Genomic DNA, 20,404 nt, shown 5'->3' with positions numbered 1-20,404 from the left:
TGTCACCAGATCCGGTTTGGATTTAAAATAATAGCTCTGAGACACGATATCCTTCCAAACATCAAATTTCATTAAGATCTGATAAACCGTTCGTAAGTTAAAAATACCTCATTTTTTCTATTTTTTGACAATTACGCCCCCCCCCCCAACTACCCCAAAGAGAGCGGATCCATTCCGGTTAGGTCAATCATGTATCTTAAAATTTGTGCTTATTGTTCCAACGAAGTTTCATCACGATCCCTTCACTCTAAGTGTTTTCAAGAGTTTAGGCTTCCCCCTCCCAACTCCCCCCAATGTCACCAGATCCGGTCGGGATTTAAAATAATAGCTCTGAGACACGATATCCTTCCAAACATCATATTTCATTAAGATCTGATCAACCGTTCGTAAGTGAAAAATACTACATTTTTTCTATTTTTTCCGAATTAACCGCCCCCCTACTCCCCCCAGAGGGTCAAATTGAGAAAACGACTATTTCCAATTTAATCTGGTCCGGTCCCTGATACGCCTGCCAAACTTCATCGTCCTAGCTTACCTGGAAGTGCCTAAAGTAGCAAAACCGGGACAGGCCGACAGAAAGACCGACAGAACGACAGAATTTGCGATCGCTATATGTCACTTGGTAAATACCAAGTGCCATAAAAAACAGTCCGAAGGATATTGAGATTTTACCAGGCTGGGGAGGGATAAAAGGGGTCTGTGAGCTGGGGGGAGGATCAAACTAAGAAAGTTATTTTTCTTATCATTCGAACTGTGATTCAAAAGTAAGCATTTTTTTATAGTTATTGTTGCTTCATGAAAAAATAGAGCCTTCCAAAACCCTCGTCTGGCTACGCTACTTCGCTATTGAACGAGAAGTTTGGGGAATCTCTTAACTTTTCCCGCGCAAATTCTAAAAGTCATCTGAAAAATCCTCATCATCAATACTCAAATTGTCAAATTCCGGTTCAGCGCTCGGAAGCTTTTAATTGAAGTTTGCTAATACAGTAAGATTTTTAAATAGCAATTTCGGCATAAGCCTAAAGGCACTTGGAGATCTTTTAAATGAACTTAGCTGATTCGGAAGAATTTTTAGCAATCGGAACAGCGGATGGAAACAACCAGGGTCGTATCCTGGATTTTCTCGGAGGGGGGAGGTTACAGAATGATTTTTTCGGGATGGGTGGGGAATTTAAAAAGAAAAATCTTTAAAAAAACACCGATTTTCTGATGTTCATTTTTGTTACGTTTTTATGAGTCAGACAAACATTCGGGTGAGGGAGAGGGTGGGTTCAAACCCCCTAATCCCCCCTGAATGCGACCCTGGAAACACCCCAGAGAAAAAACAGCTTCATCAGTAAACATATATAAATATATATATATATATATATATATATATATATATATATATATATATATATAGTAAATATATATATATATATATATATATATATATATATATATATATATATATATATATATATATATATATATATATATATATATATAACTGATTCTCCTTCCTAAAAGTCTGTTTAAGATATTTATCTAGACATATGCGTTGGAAATAATTCAGGTCACTGTCTAGATTCAGGAGCAGGGGGGGGGGGGCTGTAGAAATCTGTTTAATATTTTTTTTGCAATGCAAGCTTCAATTAGCCAACGATTGAAAATTAATGATAAATTTAGCAAGTAAACAACAATAAATCCACATTTTTCACAAACCTTGTATATACAAAGGTTTATATGTTCCTCTTGTATCTATCCAGAGCCGTTCAAAGGGGATGGATATAACCAGGGCAACTGCCCCAGGCACTGCAGCTAGGGTGGGGGTGGCTGCCCGCTTTGATCAAATTCTAACTCTGATTCTGCTTTTTTGCTTATATTTGAGTATGGAAGGGGGCAATTTGATTCATCAGGCATTACAACACTAAGAATAGCTCTTTATCTGTGGATATAATTCAATAGGTTGCATGAGAGCCAGTCTATTACCCCCACTCCTGTGGCTGGTTGGTTTCCAATCACTTTCGACTTACAAAAAAGGACTAACTCCTAGTTTCTGACGCAGTAAGCATCCTCCGAAGTTTCTGCGACCACGAGGTGGATGTCAGGAAAAGGGGCAGTCCTCGTCATAAATGGAATAAGGCCTGCTCGTTTTAGGGTTTAATGTTACTCTTTGCTTTGATAATAACAGCGCAGACTATAAATATTCCCAGAAATCAAGAGAGATTAAATATCGATTTCACATTTTGACGTGTTTTTTAAAGTTTTTTGAACCCCAACTCGCCCGCCCAAAAAATACCCCATAAAAAAGTCCTGGATATTGCCCTGGGGATTATATATCAATTTCTACCTCCACCCTCACCTTATCTCTCTCTTAGAGCTAATTCTGTGTTTATATGATGACTCAATGAGAGTTGGATGTTTTGGCATTAAAATACACCCTTTGAGGCATCCATACCCTCCCTAACGACAAAACAACCAGAGAATGTAGAAGTTCAAAGCCTTATATGCAAACCTTTGGAATTGTAAAACTACACGGAATTTACCTAAGACAGTGACAATTTTATAGACCTTAAAAATACTTTGGCTAGTTAGGGAGGGAGGAAGATATTTCAAAGAATGCTTTTAATGCCAAAACCATTTAATGTATTCAGAACTTTAATTGGGGGTTATTTTAACAAGGCGAGGGAAGCATGATTGGTACAAAAAAAAAAATAAAAAACACAACAAAAATGTGAAATCGACATTTAATCCCTCTTGATTCCGGGAATATTTTTGGTTTATGCTATGGTTATGAAAGTAAATTATGAAAGTTATGAATGAACCCTAAAATGAGCAGAATTCATTCTGCATACGATTGTGATTGCCCCTTCCTTTTCCCCACCTACACCTCATGGTCGTAGAAACTTCAGAGGAGGCTTATTCGACCAGAAATTGAGAGTTCTGGTCCTTTTTTCTATAATTTGAAAGTGATTAGAGACCAATCAGCCGTCAGGGGTGTTTTCCGCGGGGGCGGGGTAAACACATAGCCCCGGGTTAAATACATATTCAACGAAAAGATCCAAAAGGGGTACCTTGGATCTTGATGAGGGTTTACTCGCTGATTGGCACTATGGATACCCATACTAAAATTCTTAGAAAAGTCTCTATTTTTCAATCCATATTATATAAAAAAGAATTTTGATATCAATAGACATATCAAAAGAATTGGCTTGTTATGCTGATTCCAAATATGCAAGATTCATTAAGTTTAGTACTACCCATCAAAAGCTACGTGCCTGAGTCTCCCGATTTTCAAGAAAGAGGGGAAAGGGAAAAAACCCCTAAAAGTCAAGAGATCTTAATAAAATTTACATCATTAGATTCAGCACTTCCAAGAACTCTGCTGTAGAAGTTTCAAAAGTTTCAAGTTCCCATCTGCAAGAATGTGAGAATTTTGCATTTTTTGCCAAAAGGTAGATCATGTATGTGTGTTTATTTGTTTTTTCTTTCCAGGGATGATTGGATCGAACCAATAGTCCTAGACTATCGGGAAAGGGCCCATTTGAACGGAAATTAAAAGTTCTAGTTACTTTTTAAGTTAACAAAAAGATTAAAGGGTAACTGACTCCCCTCTCACCCTTTTTTTTCTCGAAGTCGTCCAATCAAATTTTGAGATAGTCATTTTGTTCAGCATAGTTGAAAGGCCCAACAACTATGCCTTTGGAGATAAGATGATCACTCACAGCCTCAGGGCAAAAGTTTTTAAGTTCAAAAATTTCCCATCGTTTATGTATAGCATTTTTTAATACGAGTATGCATAACTTTTTCGGGTAGGCGGTTGGTGAATTTTCTACTGGAAGGATTTTCCACGAGAAGAATTTTCCATGGGTGAGAAGTTTCCGAGGGGTGAACTTTCCACAGGGCAATTCTACGGTGGAGGAATGCCAGAATTCCCGTATGATTTTCTGTTTATTACTGTTACTTTCTCCTTGTCGACTCAATTTTAAATGTGAAAAAGTTAAGGGGAATTGTCAAAGTGAAAATTCTTACCGGGTTGGGGTTTTCTAGAGCATCTTTACGTAGGAGACGAATTTTCAACGGAATAAAATCTCCGGAGGGATTTTTCTGCGGGAACAACTTTCCACTAGGGATGGGGTATTTGCGGGAACACCTTTCCGTGGAGGAGACGATTTCCGTCATGATTTCAAAAACAATTTTTCAAATGAAAGTGTAATATAAAAATTTCACCTGGAACCGTCCATCAGAAATTTTTCGCAGGGGGGGATTTTCAGCTAGAATGGACTTGTCTGAGAGGAACATTCCTGGCGGGCGGTTATTTTACGTAATAACTTTTCATAGAGGGATTGTCTATGGAGAGAAGGAATTTAGATAACTTCGAAGACCACACTGCCTTTCCATAACGAAAGTAAAACAGTTCAAAATAGGGATGAAACCTTTTAATTGACAGTGAACAGATATAAAAAATTTTAACTGGATATTTCGAACACATATACAGTGTTCATCATCAGCAGTAAAACTGTCCAGTTAAAATTTTTTATATCTGTTCATTGTCAATTAAAAGGTTTCATCCCTATTATGAACTGTTTTACTTTCGAGAAGGAATTTTCCGCGGAGGGGGAGCCAGATTTCTTGGCATTATTTGAAAAGAATAGAAATCATAGGCAGCGCAACAGCGCTGCCTAAGTAAAGAACGATGTTGGAACATTGTATTATTTATTTACTTTTTTAATTATTTTTTAGACCAGGGCACTTTGTACCGAAGGAGTTATCATAGAAACTTCAAAAACGACTCGTGCGATTGGAAATTGTAAGGGCTAGTGCTCTCTTTTTAATAGTCGAAAGTAATCAGAGGGAGAATCAACCCCCATCATTTCTCCAAACACTTCCGATCAATATTTTGATATAGCCATTTTGTTTAAGGTAGTTGAACGGAAAGATTCAAATTATTATTTCCTTTTTCCCTGAAAAGACTATGTCAATATTTAACAAATCAGAAATTAATTTAAAAAACTTTTCCCACAAAATTAGTTTTTCGAGAAAAAATTAAAAAATTCCATTAAACCAAAGATGAACAAAAATAGAATCAACTAATCTACCAAGTATACAATTACCATAAATCAGCATCAATAAATAGATGAAACCCAAAACGAAGAGAAATTACACTAAATAACCGAGTTAAACTCAAAACGAGCAAAAATTAACATGAGTAGGGTTCAAAACCCTAACTTATATATTTAAAATCAGCATAAAAACATGATTCTTTTAATGTAACTATTGGTATCAAAATCGCATTTTTCAGAGTTTCGGTTACTATTGAGCCGGGTCTTTCCTTACTGTTCGTTACCACGAACTATTTGATTGCTCCCGATTTTTCACTATACATACTGATATAATGCAATAAACATATTTCCGACTATTTTTACTTTTCTCATCCTCTGATTTATTGCTGTGTTGAAACACGCTACTATAAAAAAATAGATAGAAGAAATATATGTACAATTCTAATTGAATTTGATTCAGTGTTCCAATATTTATGCTGATTAGAAGATTCCGGTCAATCTATAATAGCAAATCTATATATATATAAATAAGTTGTCTGTCTGTGTGTCTGTCTGTGGATCAGGTGACGTCATGTTTCTGTGTTGACTGACGTCATGAAATTAGTTGTCGTCATTTTTGCTTTGACGGTGACGTCATTCAAGATATTTAAGACATATGTTCACGTAGAAATCTATTAATGTTTAAGTTTACAATGACTGATGAACTTACAATGGCAAAAGCCGATGAAGATGCTCAAAGAGTCTATGCCAAAAAACTTGCTGCTGATAGAGAAAGTCAGAAAAGAAAGCGTGCCGAGGAATCAAAAGAACAGCAAGGAAACAGGCTTGAGGCTAAAGAACGCAAAACCGCGCAGTTAGATGAAGATCCACCTGGACAGCGAGAGTCAAAACATATCAAAACTGAAAATGATAGCGATGATGATTGGGTTTGGGATTTTGACTTGGATAAGGTCATCAATGCCTACCAGATTTTAGTTAAAAAAACAAAAGTTCGGCGATATGTATTTCATAGTGAAGCCAGTCAGTCGACGGCCAACCTACCATCTTCAAAGATACCACGATAGGAAGACTCTACACCGTTCACCCCAATCAACATGAATGCTTCTTTCTACGCCTGCTTTTGGTGAATGTACCCGGTCCGACATCCTTTGAGTATTTGAGAACTGTAAACGGTACTACACATGACACTTACCGTAGTGCATGCCAAGCTCTGAATTTATTGAAGAAGTCGTGCATTGTTTCGCATCATTTTAACAACTTGCTCTCCATCAGCTCCTACAGAGTTATGGGAAAAATATAAGTCAAAAATGTCCGAAGATATACTCCATCGAAAACAGTTAGAGACGTCAGATATGACTTTTGATTTTACATCAGAAATTTATAACTACACTTTAGTTATTATAGAAGATTTGTGCGTACGTATGGCAAACAAACCTCTTCAGGATTTGGGAATGCCTTCACCTAACCGTATCGCTGCTGTTTCGACATGTGTAGAATTGGATCGTGAACAAAGTTACAGTACGAGTGATCTATTGTCGTATGTACAAAATAACATTTCCAAGTTAACGTCGGAACAAAAAGACATTTATGATACGATAATACATTGTGTCGATAACAACGTTGGAGAAATTTTCTTTTTGGATGCGCCAGGAGGTACTGGTAAAACGTTTGTGATAAAACTGATTCTGGCATCAATTTGATCAAAAAATGATATAGCGTTGGCAATTGCGTCGTCCGGAATAGCCGCAACATTGCTGCCTGGTGGAAGAACTGCTCATTCCGCTTTGAAATTGCCTCTCAATTTGCATTCTACAGAAACTCCCACGTGCAATATTTCTAAATCATCTGGGATGGGTAAAGTATTGCAGCAATGCAAACTTATTATTTGGGATGAGTGCACAATGGCACACAAAAAATCGCTCGAGGCTCTGGATCAATGCTTGAAAGATTTGAGAGGGAAGTCGAAACCCTTTGGCAGCACATTAATATTGCTTGCGGGAGATTTCAGGCAAACATTACCTATAATACCTAGATCAACTCCTGCAGACGAAATGAATGCTTGCCTGAAAAATTCTAATTTATGGGCACACGTAAAAATATTAAAATTAACTACAAATATGCGTGTCCGATTGCAAAACGATGACTCTGGTCAAACATTTTCAGATCAATTGCTGGCAATTGGAAACGGAAAGCTCCCAGTAGACTCAATTTCAGGACGTATACAACTACCTGCTGATTTCTGTAATTTAGTGACGTCCAAAAATGAATTGATTGAAAAAGTATTTCCGAATATTCTAAAAAATTATAAAAATAATAAATGGCTAAGTGAAAGAGCGATTCTCGCACCCAAAAATATAGACATCCACGACATCAACAATATTGTTTTGACCAAGATTCTAGACCAGGCAGTCCTTTACAAGTCAGTCGACACAGTTTTGGAACCAAATGAAGCGGTTAATAATCCATCTGAATTTTTAAATTCCATAGATCTTTCAGGGTTTCCACCACACGTGCTACAACTAAAAATAGGCGTACCAATAATACTTTTAAGAAATATCAACCCACCAAAGCTTTGCAATGGCACGCGACTTGCCGTAAAAAAAAACAATGGAAAACCTAATAGAGGCCACAATCTTGACAGGGCCTTTTGAGGGTGAGGCTGTTCTTATTCCTCGCATTCCCATGATTCCAACGGATCTGCCTTTTCAATTTAAAAGATTGCAATTCCCAATTCGATTAGCATTTGCAATCACCATTAACAAAGCTCAAAGTCAATCATTAGAAAAATGTGGTATAGATCTTAATACTGATTGTTTTTCCCATGGACAATTGTACGTTGCATGTTCGAGGGTCAGTCAACCTGACAATCTATTTATATGCAGCGACAATTGGACAGCGAAGAATGTTGTATATTCGCAAGTTTTACGCAGTTAATTTGTATTGTATCTATCTATCTATCTATCTATATAAAAACGAGTTGTGTGTATGCATGTTTGTTTGTTTGTAAAAAGAGCGTTTGCATATGACGTCATTATTAGTACATACGGCTTTGTATATGCACAGACAATGGGAAAGTCAAGAATGTTGTATATTCGCAATTTTTACGTAGTTTAACTCCTGCAGACGAAATGAATGCTTGCCTGAAAAATTCTAATTTATGGGCACACGTAAAAATATTAAAATTAACTACAAATATGCGTGTCCGATTGCAAAACGATGACTCTGGTCAAACATTTTCAGATCAATTGCTGGCAATTGGAAACGGAAAGCTCCCAGTAGTGGGAAAGCCAAGAATGTTGTATATTCGCAATTTTTACGTAGTTTGAAACACATATATAAATCTATCTATATTCACAGGTGGGACACAGGGACACAACTACAATGGCACGTAACTAATATGGCGCGTAACGACTTACGCGCGCGGGGGGGCTTGGGGGGGCGCGAAGCGCCCCACCAACTAGGTGTTGGGGTGGCGCGAAGCGCCACCCCAACAGCTAGTAGATCATAAAAGAATAAAGCTGTGGATAAACATATTAAAAGACCTAGACCAGAAACATTCCCACAAATTATGAGCGATTAAATATCAATTTCACATTTTGATGTAATCTTAAAGTTTTTATTGGACTCCTCTTCCAAATAGATACCCCCCCTCCTAAAAAATAAACTGGTTACGTTCCTGGGGATTATATATCAATTTCTACCTCCACCCTCCCCTCGTCTTTCCCTTTGAGCTAATTCTGTATTTATCTGACGGCTTAATGAGGGCTGGTATGTTTTGGCACTAAAATGCACCTTTTGAGGTATTTCCATTTCACTCTAAGTACAAAACAAATAGGGAACCCCACTGTAGAAGTTTAAGTGCCATTTTAAGCTTTATAATTTGTACATTGCTTACAGATAGCATTTGTTATTAAGAACTATGCAGACACTTTTCACGGGGGAGTTTCCTGCGGGGGGTGGGATTATCTGGGGCATCACCTTCTGTCCCTAAGTACCAAACAGTTAGGGAACCCACTGTAGAAGTTTAAGTGCCATCTGAAGTTTCATAATCTGACCATTGCTTACAGATAAAATGTGTTATTAAGAACTATGCAGACACTCTTCACAGGGAAGTTTCCTGCTGGGGGTGGGATTATCTGGGGCATCACCCTCCCTCTCAAAGTACCAAACAATTAGGGATCCCATTGTAGAAGTTTAAGTGCCATTTGAAGTTTCATACTCTGTTCATTGCTTACAGGTAGCATTTGTTATTAAGATCCATGCGGACATTTTTCACGGAGGAGTTTTCTTCAGGAGGGAGGGATTGTCCGGGGTATTTTCAGTTGGGAGAAAATTTTTGGGAAGAATTACCCTGAATTCTTTTCATTTGTCGTTTTTCCTCTTTGGATGCGTAATTTTACATTTGGAGGGAATGTTGCGGTGGAATTGTCCAGTGAAAATTTTCAGCTGGGATCAAGTTGTCTTAAAAGTTTTTCCTGTGGGAAGTGTGGTTAATTTACGTTTAAATGGTCTAAGTTTTTCTCTGGGGCAATTCTCTTAAATCAAGGGTCCTAGTAGGTCGGGAGAGGGCTCATTTGAGCAAACATTTAAAGTGTAAGTAGCTTTTTAAGCGACCACTACTAGGACATTACTATCCCCCCGCTTCAGGACCAATAATAAAAACGGAAACTGAAAATACACAACAATCTACGAGCCTTTCACAATACACCTTGCCAGAAAGTTATCTAAACCGTAATGAATCAAGGCATAGTTGAAACACATAATTCTGTCAATAAGATTCAACGCAGAATCCAAATGTATTATTGACATGGACTAATTTTTGGTCCCAAGGTAAGGGTTTGTAAAACAAGATATGGACGGATTCAAATGAAAAATAGAGGCACCACAGAACATTCTTTTATGTAATAAAAAAGGCAATATGTTTTTTTTTTACGAATATATATTACAACTATTTTACCCTTCCTGAGCATTATTGACTTTATAGGGCTGTAATGGGCCAAAAATAAAGTTTGTCGTGTCAAAAGAGGTCATTTTTGAAAAAAAAAAACAACTAAAAACTAAGTTTTTGTAGAAATCATATGACATAAATAAGATCCTAAACTGTTTCAAACTATATGTTTGAAGATAACTACTAAAAGATAGTGATAACTAAACTGTTTCAAACTATATGCCACCATATTTTCATTTGTTTCCATGATCTTGAAATAGGGCTTTTCAGAAAATAGAGTGAGGGTATAAGTTTATTTTTTTATTTAATTACCAATGGTATTTTTGAAAAAAAAATCTTCATACATATTTTTGGCCATGCTTAGGAGTAAAATCATGGAATTTATCACTAAAAAATACCCAATCCTGAGAAATATATTGAGCATTGTTTAAGATTGGAAAATAGCCTTAGATCAAAACGGAGGAGGTTCGCCTTAAATAAAAGATAATATTTCATTCAAAACGTCGCGTCAACAAATCAGCTCACTAGGCATTGCTTCAGGCACATACACAAGATTTTTTACCTGGGGGAGGTACAATAATGAAAAATTAGGGAGGGGTGGGCTCAATAATAAAAACTATTTTTTTGATAATGTAATTAAGAAGTGCCCAAAATTAAAGAAAAATTTACGATTTTGGGGTGGAGCGGGCCGCCAGCCCCCCGCACATATCCCTGCGCTGTTCAACCACTGTTAGTTTCAAAAACATTTACCCATGGAGTTTCTAAGAGAGAACAAAAACTTGTATGCCTAATTAAAGGGATACGAATTATACATATCTGTGTATCTTGTGCTTAATAAGATTAATATACGTCAAAGCTGAAAGCTGACGAGGGAATAGAACTCAATAGTAGCTTCTCAGTACCTTGATTGACCTACAATAGTAGTCAAATTGAAGATTCTTGTTTCCCACGACCAGAATAAATTTGTGCTTGCTTGCTACTGGTTAAAGGCAGTACTATCTCAAAGTACTGAGAGGCAAAGAGCCAAAGTCAAAAGAGAAATGGAACACACAGTGACTTCAATTCACGAGAGTGGGTGGGGGCAAATTGTATTTTCAAAATATAGGGAGAAGGGTGATTTTGTTGTTTTATTCAATTTTTTAATGACAATACTAAAAATACAAATGTATTTTTTAGTCAAATATACCAAAAACGATATTTTTCAAATTTGGGAGGCGAGTTCATCCCTCTCCCTCAAATTGAAACCCCTGGTAACAAGAGTGAAAAACTCTGCCACTTCTTTTGTCTGTCTAACTTCTATTTTTACTTTATCTTTTTGTATGAATTTTTAGATAATATTCTTTTATTCAGAATTATAAATAGAAAATACAATCAATATAAAACGGTTTTAAATGTCTCCTACTCGAAGCTGGTATTTCCCTTGCCCTTTAAATAATAAATATCCCTGATCATTCATTGAGTTTAAAAAGTCTCCAAATTTTTGAGTATCTATCCCAAGTCTGTTTGCAATATCTTGCATCTCTTTCACTGAAAAAATACTCTTTTCGCTTCCTTCTGCAATAGATTGCAGTGTAGCGATGAAGCGACGCTTTTGATTCGCTTTTGACATGCCACTACCGTGCTGTGACCGACGCATATCAAGATTACCGAATTCGTCCGTTGCAGTATCTGCAAGACTACATTTCATTACTTCTATAACATCAGATGCATCTTCTGTAGTTACTTCTTCCCTTAGATCCGCTTTGGCACGGGCTATGGCCAATCGTATGAGTGCTTCCAGCTGACGAGTTGTGACTGCAGTTATATCACCACTGCGTGCAGCTTTTTGCCGTAGCTCAAGATAAAATTCTTGTAATTTACGTTTCGCCTCATCTGACAAAATAGGTTTTACATATTTTTTAGCGTAGGCTATATACTTTCGCAATAAACTCAAAGGAATGACATTGTCATCTGTTGTTAGCTTGTCTTTGATAAATTCCTCTTTCCCACTCAATATTTCATCAGCTACTATTGAAGCTGGGACAAATGAATTATGATTTTTCGAATGAAGTCCAATAATATGCTTTGAAATTTTGTAATCATGAGAGGCCGATGGTCGATCAACTAATATGAACACCATGTCAAACCTAGACAGCAATGCTGGCCCTAAACGGATATTTTCGGATACTGTTTTGTTTTTATCATAGTGCCCACCATGAGGATTAGCTGCTGCAATGACTGAAGTACGAGCAGGCAAAGAGCAAACAATCCCAGCTTTCGCTATACTAACACTCTGCTGTTCCATGGCTTCAAGGAGAGCTTGATGTTGCGAGGTCATTTTATCGAACTCATCAATACAGCATATTCCCTGATCAGCAAGGACTAATGCACCAGCCTCTAAAGAATATTCTCCACTACCCCCACTCTCACGACACAAAGTGACCGTAAGTCCAGATTTAGTTGTAGTAGTGCCACAGACATAAACTCCTCGGGGCGCAGCAAGGGTGACTGCTTGTAGGAGTTGCGACTTGCCCAGTCCCGGGTCGCCAACAATTAATAGATGTGGGTCCCCTCTCATCTGTACTCCTTCACTGCTAGGAGAAATACCACCTAGTAAGGTTAAAAGTAACCCAGCTTTGACAACATCATGTCCGTATATAGATGGGGCTAAGGACTTGACTAAAAGAGCAAGAACGTTCTCTTTAGAGTGGACTTGTTGGATTTCATTGTAATCACCTTCAGTGAATTCGACAACGTCACAGTCTGACTCACGATTCAGGGTATGTCCTCGCTTGGTGTTCAGTACAGAAGTAGCGTCAATATACGGATCATATAGCGTCTTTTCGTCTTGTCGTCGCGTCATATTTTGGCCATCGCCTAAAATAGAATTTGAGATTAATATTTTCATGATAAGCTCAATTTCAAAATTTTAGGTAAGCCTTTGTATTTAAGAAGCGCTAAATAACGTATAACCTTTCTGTTTGATGAATTTTAGCGCCTTATTTTCAAATAAGATATCGCTCAATATAGAGTGTTCAATAAAGGCTTTAGAAGAGGGCACAAATCAGATGTATTTTTGAACACGCTTGGTGTTCAGTACAGAAGTAGCGTCAATATACGGATCATATAGCGTCTTTTCGTCTTGTCGTCGCGTCATATTTTGGCCATCGCCTAAAATAGAATTTGAGATTAATATTTTCATGATAAACTCAATTTCAAAATTTTAGGTAAGCCTTTGTATTTAAGAAGCGCTAAATAACGTATAACCTTTCTGTTTGATAAATTTTAGCGCCTTATTTTCAAATAAGATATCACTCAATATAGAGTGTTCAATAAAGGCTTTAGAAGAGGGCACAAATCAGATGTATTTTTTACCTCTCAGCTATTCAATGAATCAACCAGTTTTTTTTAATTTTTTCCATTGACCACAAAATATGTAACTAATTATTTTATACAGTGAAGTCAATCCTCTAGTAGTTTTTTTTTTCTGTCTAGTGATTGCGATCTGTGGCTTGGACAAGATAAGGAATATCGCTTCGAAACTTTCCTGACGTTTTCAACTTATAGCAAGTTTTAAAAAATTGCGTGCGCATACAAACCAGAGCTAGACAGATACACGTTCCTTTATTATTTGACTCATAGGTGGGGAAAGGTTATCTAGAATCTTCTCATAGACACATTTACCAGAGGAGGTTGTCGGATAACAGCCAATCTTGATAGAAAGTAAGAGCTAATGTCCTATTTGTACCTTTGGGTGTCAGGGAACAAGTTGACCTCTCAAGGGGGGGGGGGGGGGCTGTCATCTGAAAAGCTATGACCCTGCAAACCCTGCAAAGCACATGAAGCGGACAGAGTGAATCCCATATTGCTGCAAAAGTGTGAAAATCAAGATTGGTCTATTACATCGGGATTGATAGAAAAAGCCTTACTCTAGTCAAGTCTCTCTTAAGCGGCTAAGGCTAGATGCATCCACACACCTAAATAAAAAAGAAAATATTATGCAAATCCTCAGTCTTAATGAATAGTACATAAACGTTTTTCATAAATTAATTCAATTATACTGAATTACTGTTACTGAATTTACTGTTACTAAAAATTACTGTTACTGAACATTGAAGTTACAGAATTATTCCTGCACTTCTTATTTTATCCCATTGTGGAATTTGAATTTCTTTTCGTAATCCAATACTACCAGGCTCTATTTTGTAGAATAGAATATGTCACTGTAGAACCCGTTCAGGGTTTGTCCACAGGAAAACGTAGGGAATATACCCAAGCAACTGCTGATGACCTTGTGACCCACCTCAGAAAGGAATTTTTTTGGTTGCTGTTTGAATTAGGACAAAGATTGTTAAAAAAATCCAAGCTTGGTCACAAATTCATAATTCACAACTTGTTCCAGATAAAAAGAGACGTTGTAATTTTCGCTAGAATGACAACGAGAACCTACGTAAATGAGGCAGAAGATAGACCAATTCTGTCATAAGGGTTAGTGGTTTGAAAATTTTTTAATTGGACTTGGGGCCAAATGAGCTTCTTAATAATGGTAAAAAGATTAGCATGACTGATGGTTTCAGTAGTATTTCATGAAATTGTTACGACATCTATATAGACAGATTTGTGACTTAACCAAACAAAAACGCTTCTAGAGGCGAAAATTATTTAAATGCTATTACAATTCTAATTATTACCATTTGGATACCAAATATAGCAGATCTGGTATGGAAAAAAAAAATCCAGCCACATCTTATATCATGAGTGATAGCCAAGCATGCCTAAAAGCCCAGCAGAATATAAGAAGCTGGCAATTAGAATGCTCTGAACCACTGAATAGCACAACTTCTAAAGAGAATGGGATTACCTTGCTATTGGTTCAAGGTGTCTTTACAATCGAAGGTAATAAGAATATGGGTAAAGCTGCGAAAGCCAAAACATGAAAATAACGCTTAAGACCAGAACCTTTCATCCCTGTCTTTCAAGGCTGCGTGAAAAAGGTCGTAAGAACGTAGAGTATAGACAGAGTGAAGCTAAACTAGGATAAAAGGTAGGACGCGTTCAGAAAAGTTTTCCTGTTTAGAACTTCACTTTGGCTAAAAACAACCTACGGCTAAAGATAGATGAAAAAATTTAGCAATGCAGGCTAGAATGACAATTTTTGGGGAGTATGCTTTTCCAATTGGGTGAATTGAGTCCCCTGATTGTCAGAATTGTGGGATTGCCGTGAAAATTCAAGAGCCCAAAATACAGGCTTCTACAGCCAGGATAAGACACTGAATCGGGGCCTTTCATTGTCTGGATCTCACTTTGGAGTTTACCATTCCAATTGCCAGTGTCCACAGAAAAGCTGTTGATTAGGAAATTACTAACTAAAAACTTTTTCGCATGCTGATCAATGGCCCGCGTAGTGCAGGTGTCAATCTCCTGGTTTTCTGCCTTCGATTAAAAGTGCAATGCATATTATGGGCTAAATCATCCGACGCTTCCCGTGTTACGATTATGATTGAGTCAAATTCACCATTCGTCCCTTCAACCTAGGCTCCTGGTTGGGTTTAGCCTGATAGCGGAGGTGTACAGGCAATGGACCCCTGCAGCTGTGCTTTCTGACCAGTAGGTCCGCTCCGTACGTAATGTAATGTAAGACAAACCACCACACCGCAAAGGTCACTTACTATTCATGTTTTTACAACTAATTAAGAAATATAAGCAAAGACAAAGAAGGTCTTGCATTAAAAAATTAAAAACCCTTACCCTTTAAGATCTTTACAATTCCGCTCAGTATGACACTATCACCAGGGAGAAGAGAATCAACCAGATCTTCAGTCAAAACGCAATCCATTGTTCTTGGCACTCTTCCCCAATCCTTCTGATCATCATCTAGTATCTCCTGTATCCTTACCGTCTGCCAGTCCATCGTTTTTGTCTTCGGCGACGACCTAACTGGAATAAAAGCCTGGCCTCGACATCCAGGTACTGGACATTTTTCGGGGACTGTGTAAATACCATCTGGTTGCAATACTGCACTTTCACTATTGCAAGAACGGCATTTGAAAGCTAAAAATTTAACCATTGGTTTGACGTTCGTTACTCTGATTACAGTTCCTTTTACAGTGACGAGCTTACCAAATAAATTCGCTTTTATGCTCTTTAATTGATATAAAGGCTCACAATTTACAAGTCTCACATTGACTCTAGGAATAACTGCTGGCATATCTACTTTAGTTGATATCACAGTATAAACAGCTAACCCAAAACATTTAAAAGCATATTCTGCATTGTCACTGATAATTTCTTTCAAATCTGGTATTGACAATTTCAAACTGTCATTGTTCACAAGCGTTGAAAACTCTATTTGAAAATATCCGTTTTTTGCCACATCCTTGGCATGCTGTGAATCCAACTGATCAGAAAAAAACGTACAAAGCGCGGAAATTCGTTGAATAGTGATAGACGATTCATCATATCTAGCATCATAAAAGTAAAGGCTCCATCCTTTCATTGCCTCATCGGTTATTTGGAGCACGACAGACTCAGAAAGAGGTTGCTTAATGCCGTTTTGGTAAAAGGCCTTTCCCCTATTTCTAGGCCAAGGGCGACCCCAGGGCCTCCTGTTTCCACCTCGATTCATCTGAAAAACAAGGAAAATTTACAGAATGTCGAAAAGCAATAGTTATTAAGAAAGGAAATCTGTCTATCTTTCTGAGGACAAAAAACTGGAAACTGAAATTTGAAGCAAAAAAAGAAGCGGATTTAAACGCAAATACATTCAGACCAGTATGTTTCTAGGTGAAATATCTACGTTTCATCAAATGTTTTACCGGTGAATGAAATAGAAGAAAAGGAGACAGATCTTAGTTACGAATATATTTCCTTTTTTCCCTCTTTTTAATTCATCCTTCTCAGGGGAGTAGCTACAGCATTTTTATTGGGAGGGGGCAAGCGGGGGTGCTATTGATGTAGATGGTATTCAAGCAGTAATGAAGAAAAGTAACTATTTAAAGAACACACTACTTGGGGAATTTAAAGACATTACACAATACATTATAAGTAGTAAGGGGCCTATTCGTTTAAGCGGCCAGTCCCCCTTTCTATCCCCGGCACCGGCAATTTTTTAAAGACCAAAATAGAATGAGGATTCCCCCAATGCAGTCATCTACCTAGCCAAACTCGTAGATGGTGCTATTGTTCACTACAATTAAAGATGTTGACATGTTTTCTTTTCCAATGATGCATTTTTTAGCTTCTAGGCAGTTTTTCATTAATTTTATGAAATTTATGCCTTATATAGAAATCGAATGTGAGACCCCTGATTTCCTATGGTAAAAGAACGAAACATCAGTCGACTGAGCCAACAACTCGTTGATGATATCATGTTCTTAGATATACATCCTAAGGCAACCAATGTATTTTTTTCTGGGACGCTGACCAACTGATGTTAAGGTCATTCTCCCAGGTTTGAAGCCAATGTTATTTTCCTATAGCAGTGAAATGCGTATTAACAACAGGCACGAGCAGATTCTTTGATGAAAAAATTACTGAGGCTTCATTGAAAGCTTTAACATGAATAGGCCGAACAAATTTGCATTTTTATGGCACTTGGTATTAACCAAGTGACATATAGCAATCGCAAATTCTGTCGGTCTGTCTGTCTGTCTGTCGGTCCCGGTTTTGCTACTTTAGGCACTTCCAGGTAAGCTAGGACGATGAAATTTGGCAAGCGTATCAGGGACCGGACTAGATTAAATTAGAAATAGTCGTTTTCCTGATTTGACCATCTGGGGGAGGAGTGGGGGCCCGGTTAATTCGCAAGAAATAGAAAAAATGAAGTATTTTTAACTTATGAGCGGGTGATTGGATCTTAATGAAATTTGATGTTTGGAATGATATTGTGTCTCAGAGCTCTTATTTTAAATCCCGACCGGGTCTGATGACATTGAGGGGAGTTGGAGGGGGGAAACCTAAAATCTTGGAAAACACTTAGAGTGGAGGGATCGGGATGAAACTTGATGGGAAAAATAAGCGCAAGTCCCAGATACATGATTGACATAATCGGAACTGATTCGCTCTCTTTGGGGTAGTTGGGGGGGGTGAGTAATTCTTAAAAATTAGAAAAAATGAGGTATTTTCAACTTACGAACGGGTGATCGGATCTCAATGAAATTTGATGTTTAGAAGGATATCGTGTCTTAGAGCTCTTATTTTAAATCCCAACCGGATCTGGTGGTGGGAGCGGGGAGTTGGGAGGGGGAAACCTAAAACTTGGAAAACACTTAAGAGTGGAGGGATCGGGATGAAACATGGTGAGAAAAAAACACGAGTCCTAGATACTTGATTGACATAAACGGAACGGATCCGCTCTCTTTGGGGTAGTTGGGGGGGGGGGTATTTCTGAAAAATAAAAAAAAAATGAGGTATTTTTAACTTACGAACGGGTGATCGGATCTCAATGAAATTTGATATTTAGAAGGATATCGTGGCTCAGAGCTCTTATTTTAAACCCGACCGGATCTGGTGACATTGGGGGGGAGTTGGGAGGGGGAAACCTAAAACTTGGAAAACACTTAGAGTGGAGGGATCGGGATGAAACTTGGTGGGAAAAAAACACGAGTCCTAGATACTTGATTGACACAACCAGAACGGGTCCGCTCTCTTTGGGGTAGTTGGGGGGGGGGTTAATTCTGAAAAATTAGAAAAAATGAGGTATTTTTAACTTACGAACGGGTGATTGGATCTCCATGAAATTTGATATTTAGAAGAATATCGTGTCTCAAAGCTCTTATTTTAAATCCTGACCGGATCTGGTGACATTGGGGGAAGTTTGGGGTGGGGAAACCTAAAATGATGGAAAACGCTTAGATTGGAGGGATTGGGATGAAACTTGGTTGGAAAAATACGCAGAAGTCTTGAATACGTGATTTACATAATTGGAACGGATCCGCTCAATTGCGGGGGGGGGGGGGTAATTCTGAAAAATAAGAAAAAATGACATATTTTTAACTTACGAAGGAGTGATCGGATCTTCATGAAACTTCATATTTAGAAGGACCTCGTAACTCCGAAATCTTATTTTAAATCTCAACCGGATCAAGCGTAATTTGGGGGGGGGAGTAGTTGGAGGGCCGGAAATCTTAGAAAATACTTAAAGCGGTGAGATCAGGATGAAACTGGATGGGAAGAATAGAAACCTGTCTAAGATACGTGACTGACATAACTGGACCGGATCTGCTCTCTTTGGTGGAATTAGGGGGGGGGGGGTAATTTTGAAAATTGAGGTATTTGTAATTTACGAAAGGGTGACCAGATCTTAATGAATTTTAATATTTAGAAGGATCTTGTGCTTTTAAGCTCTAATTTTAAATTCCGACCAGATCCTGTGACATTCGGGGGAGTTGGAGGGGGAAACCGGAATTCTTGGAAAACATGAAAATTGGGGTATTTATATCTTACGAATAGATGATCGGAACGTAATGAAATTTGATCTTTAGAAGGACTTCATGTCTCAGAGATCTTATTTCAAATCCTGACCAGATCTTTTGACATTGGGGGGAGTTGGAGGGGGAAATCTTGGAAAAACACTTGGAGTGGAGGAATCGGGATGAAGCTTGGTGGATAGAATAAACAAATGTCCTTGATACGTGATTGACAGAATCGTACTGGATTCGCTCTTTTTGGGGGAGTTGGGGGGAGGGGTTCAGTGATTTGGCGAGTTCGGTGCTTCTGGACGTGCTAGGGCGATGAAAATTGGTAGGCGTGTCAGGGAGCTGCACAATTTGACTTGATAAAGTCGTTTTCCCAGATTCGACCATCTGGGGGGTAAAAGGGAGAGGAAAAATTAGAAAAAATTAGGTATTTATAACTTACGAGTGGGTAATCGGATCTTAATGAATTTTGATATTTAGAAGGACTTTGTGACTCAGAGCTCTTATTTTAAATCTTGACCGGCATTAAGCCTCTTATTTTCCTTTTTAAATCAATCTATTGATTCATAGAATTTTGTTAGAGCTCATACCATATGATCTCTTGGCTCTTAGCTCTTCTCGCCTCGTCACAAGTGCCATATGAGCTCTTAGCTCTTGTTTTCTTTAGAGCTTCATAAAAAATTAATTAGTGGGGACACCTCTAATTTTAAAAGTATTAATAAAAATACTTTTAGAAGACGTAGAGAATTGTAAAGTAGCCTCTCGATTTGCCACAAGATTCCAAAATTTTTGGCCGTGAATTTTTTTTTTTATTACCATCAGTTTCCTTTAAAATTGGCCATTTAAGATATTCTTCCTTTACTATTTAAAAGGGTTGTACCAATCATACAGCCTTAATTTTTATGTCGTTTTGTAGATCTTATACCCATATTGGTTTATTAAAAACCAATGTATTTTTTTCTGGGACATTGAGCAACTGATGTTAAGGTCATTCTCCCAGGTTTGAAGCCAATGCT

The 20,404-nt window shown here is 37.8% G+C and overlaps 1 protein-coding gene across 1 annotated transcript in view; it reads right to left on the bottom strand.

The window, feature by feature from the left end:
• Window positions 1-11,317: 11,317 nt before the first annotated feature.
• LOC136043733 (DNA helicase MCM8-like) overlaps window positions 11,318-20,404 on the bottom strand; it is a 32,143-nt gene continuing 23,056 nt past the window's right edge. The window contains exons 2-4 of the mRNA XM_065728642.1: window positions 15,721-16,597; window positions 13,057-13,143; window positions 11,318-12,849 (exon numbers count right to left, since the gene is read on the bottom strand). Coding sequence (XP_065584714.1) covers window positions 11,381-12,849; window positions 13,057-13,143; window positions 15,721-16,597 — 2,433 coding nt within the window. The 3' untranslated portion in view covers window positions 11,318-11,380. The remainder of the gene's footprint in view (window positions 12,850-13,056; window positions 13,144-15,720; window positions 16,598-20,404) is intronic.

The sequence above is a fragment of the Artemia franciscana genome, unplaced genomic scaffold (genome assembly GCF_032884065.1).
Source record: "Artemia franciscana unplaced genomic scaffold, ASM3288406v1 Scaffold_897, whole genome shotgun sequence".
Taxonomy (NCBI): domain Eukaryota; kingdom Metazoa; phylum Arthropoda; class Branchiopoda; order Anostraca; family Artemiidae; genus Artemia; species Artemia franciscana.
This window is presented reverse-complemented; position numbering and strand designations above follow the sequence as displayed.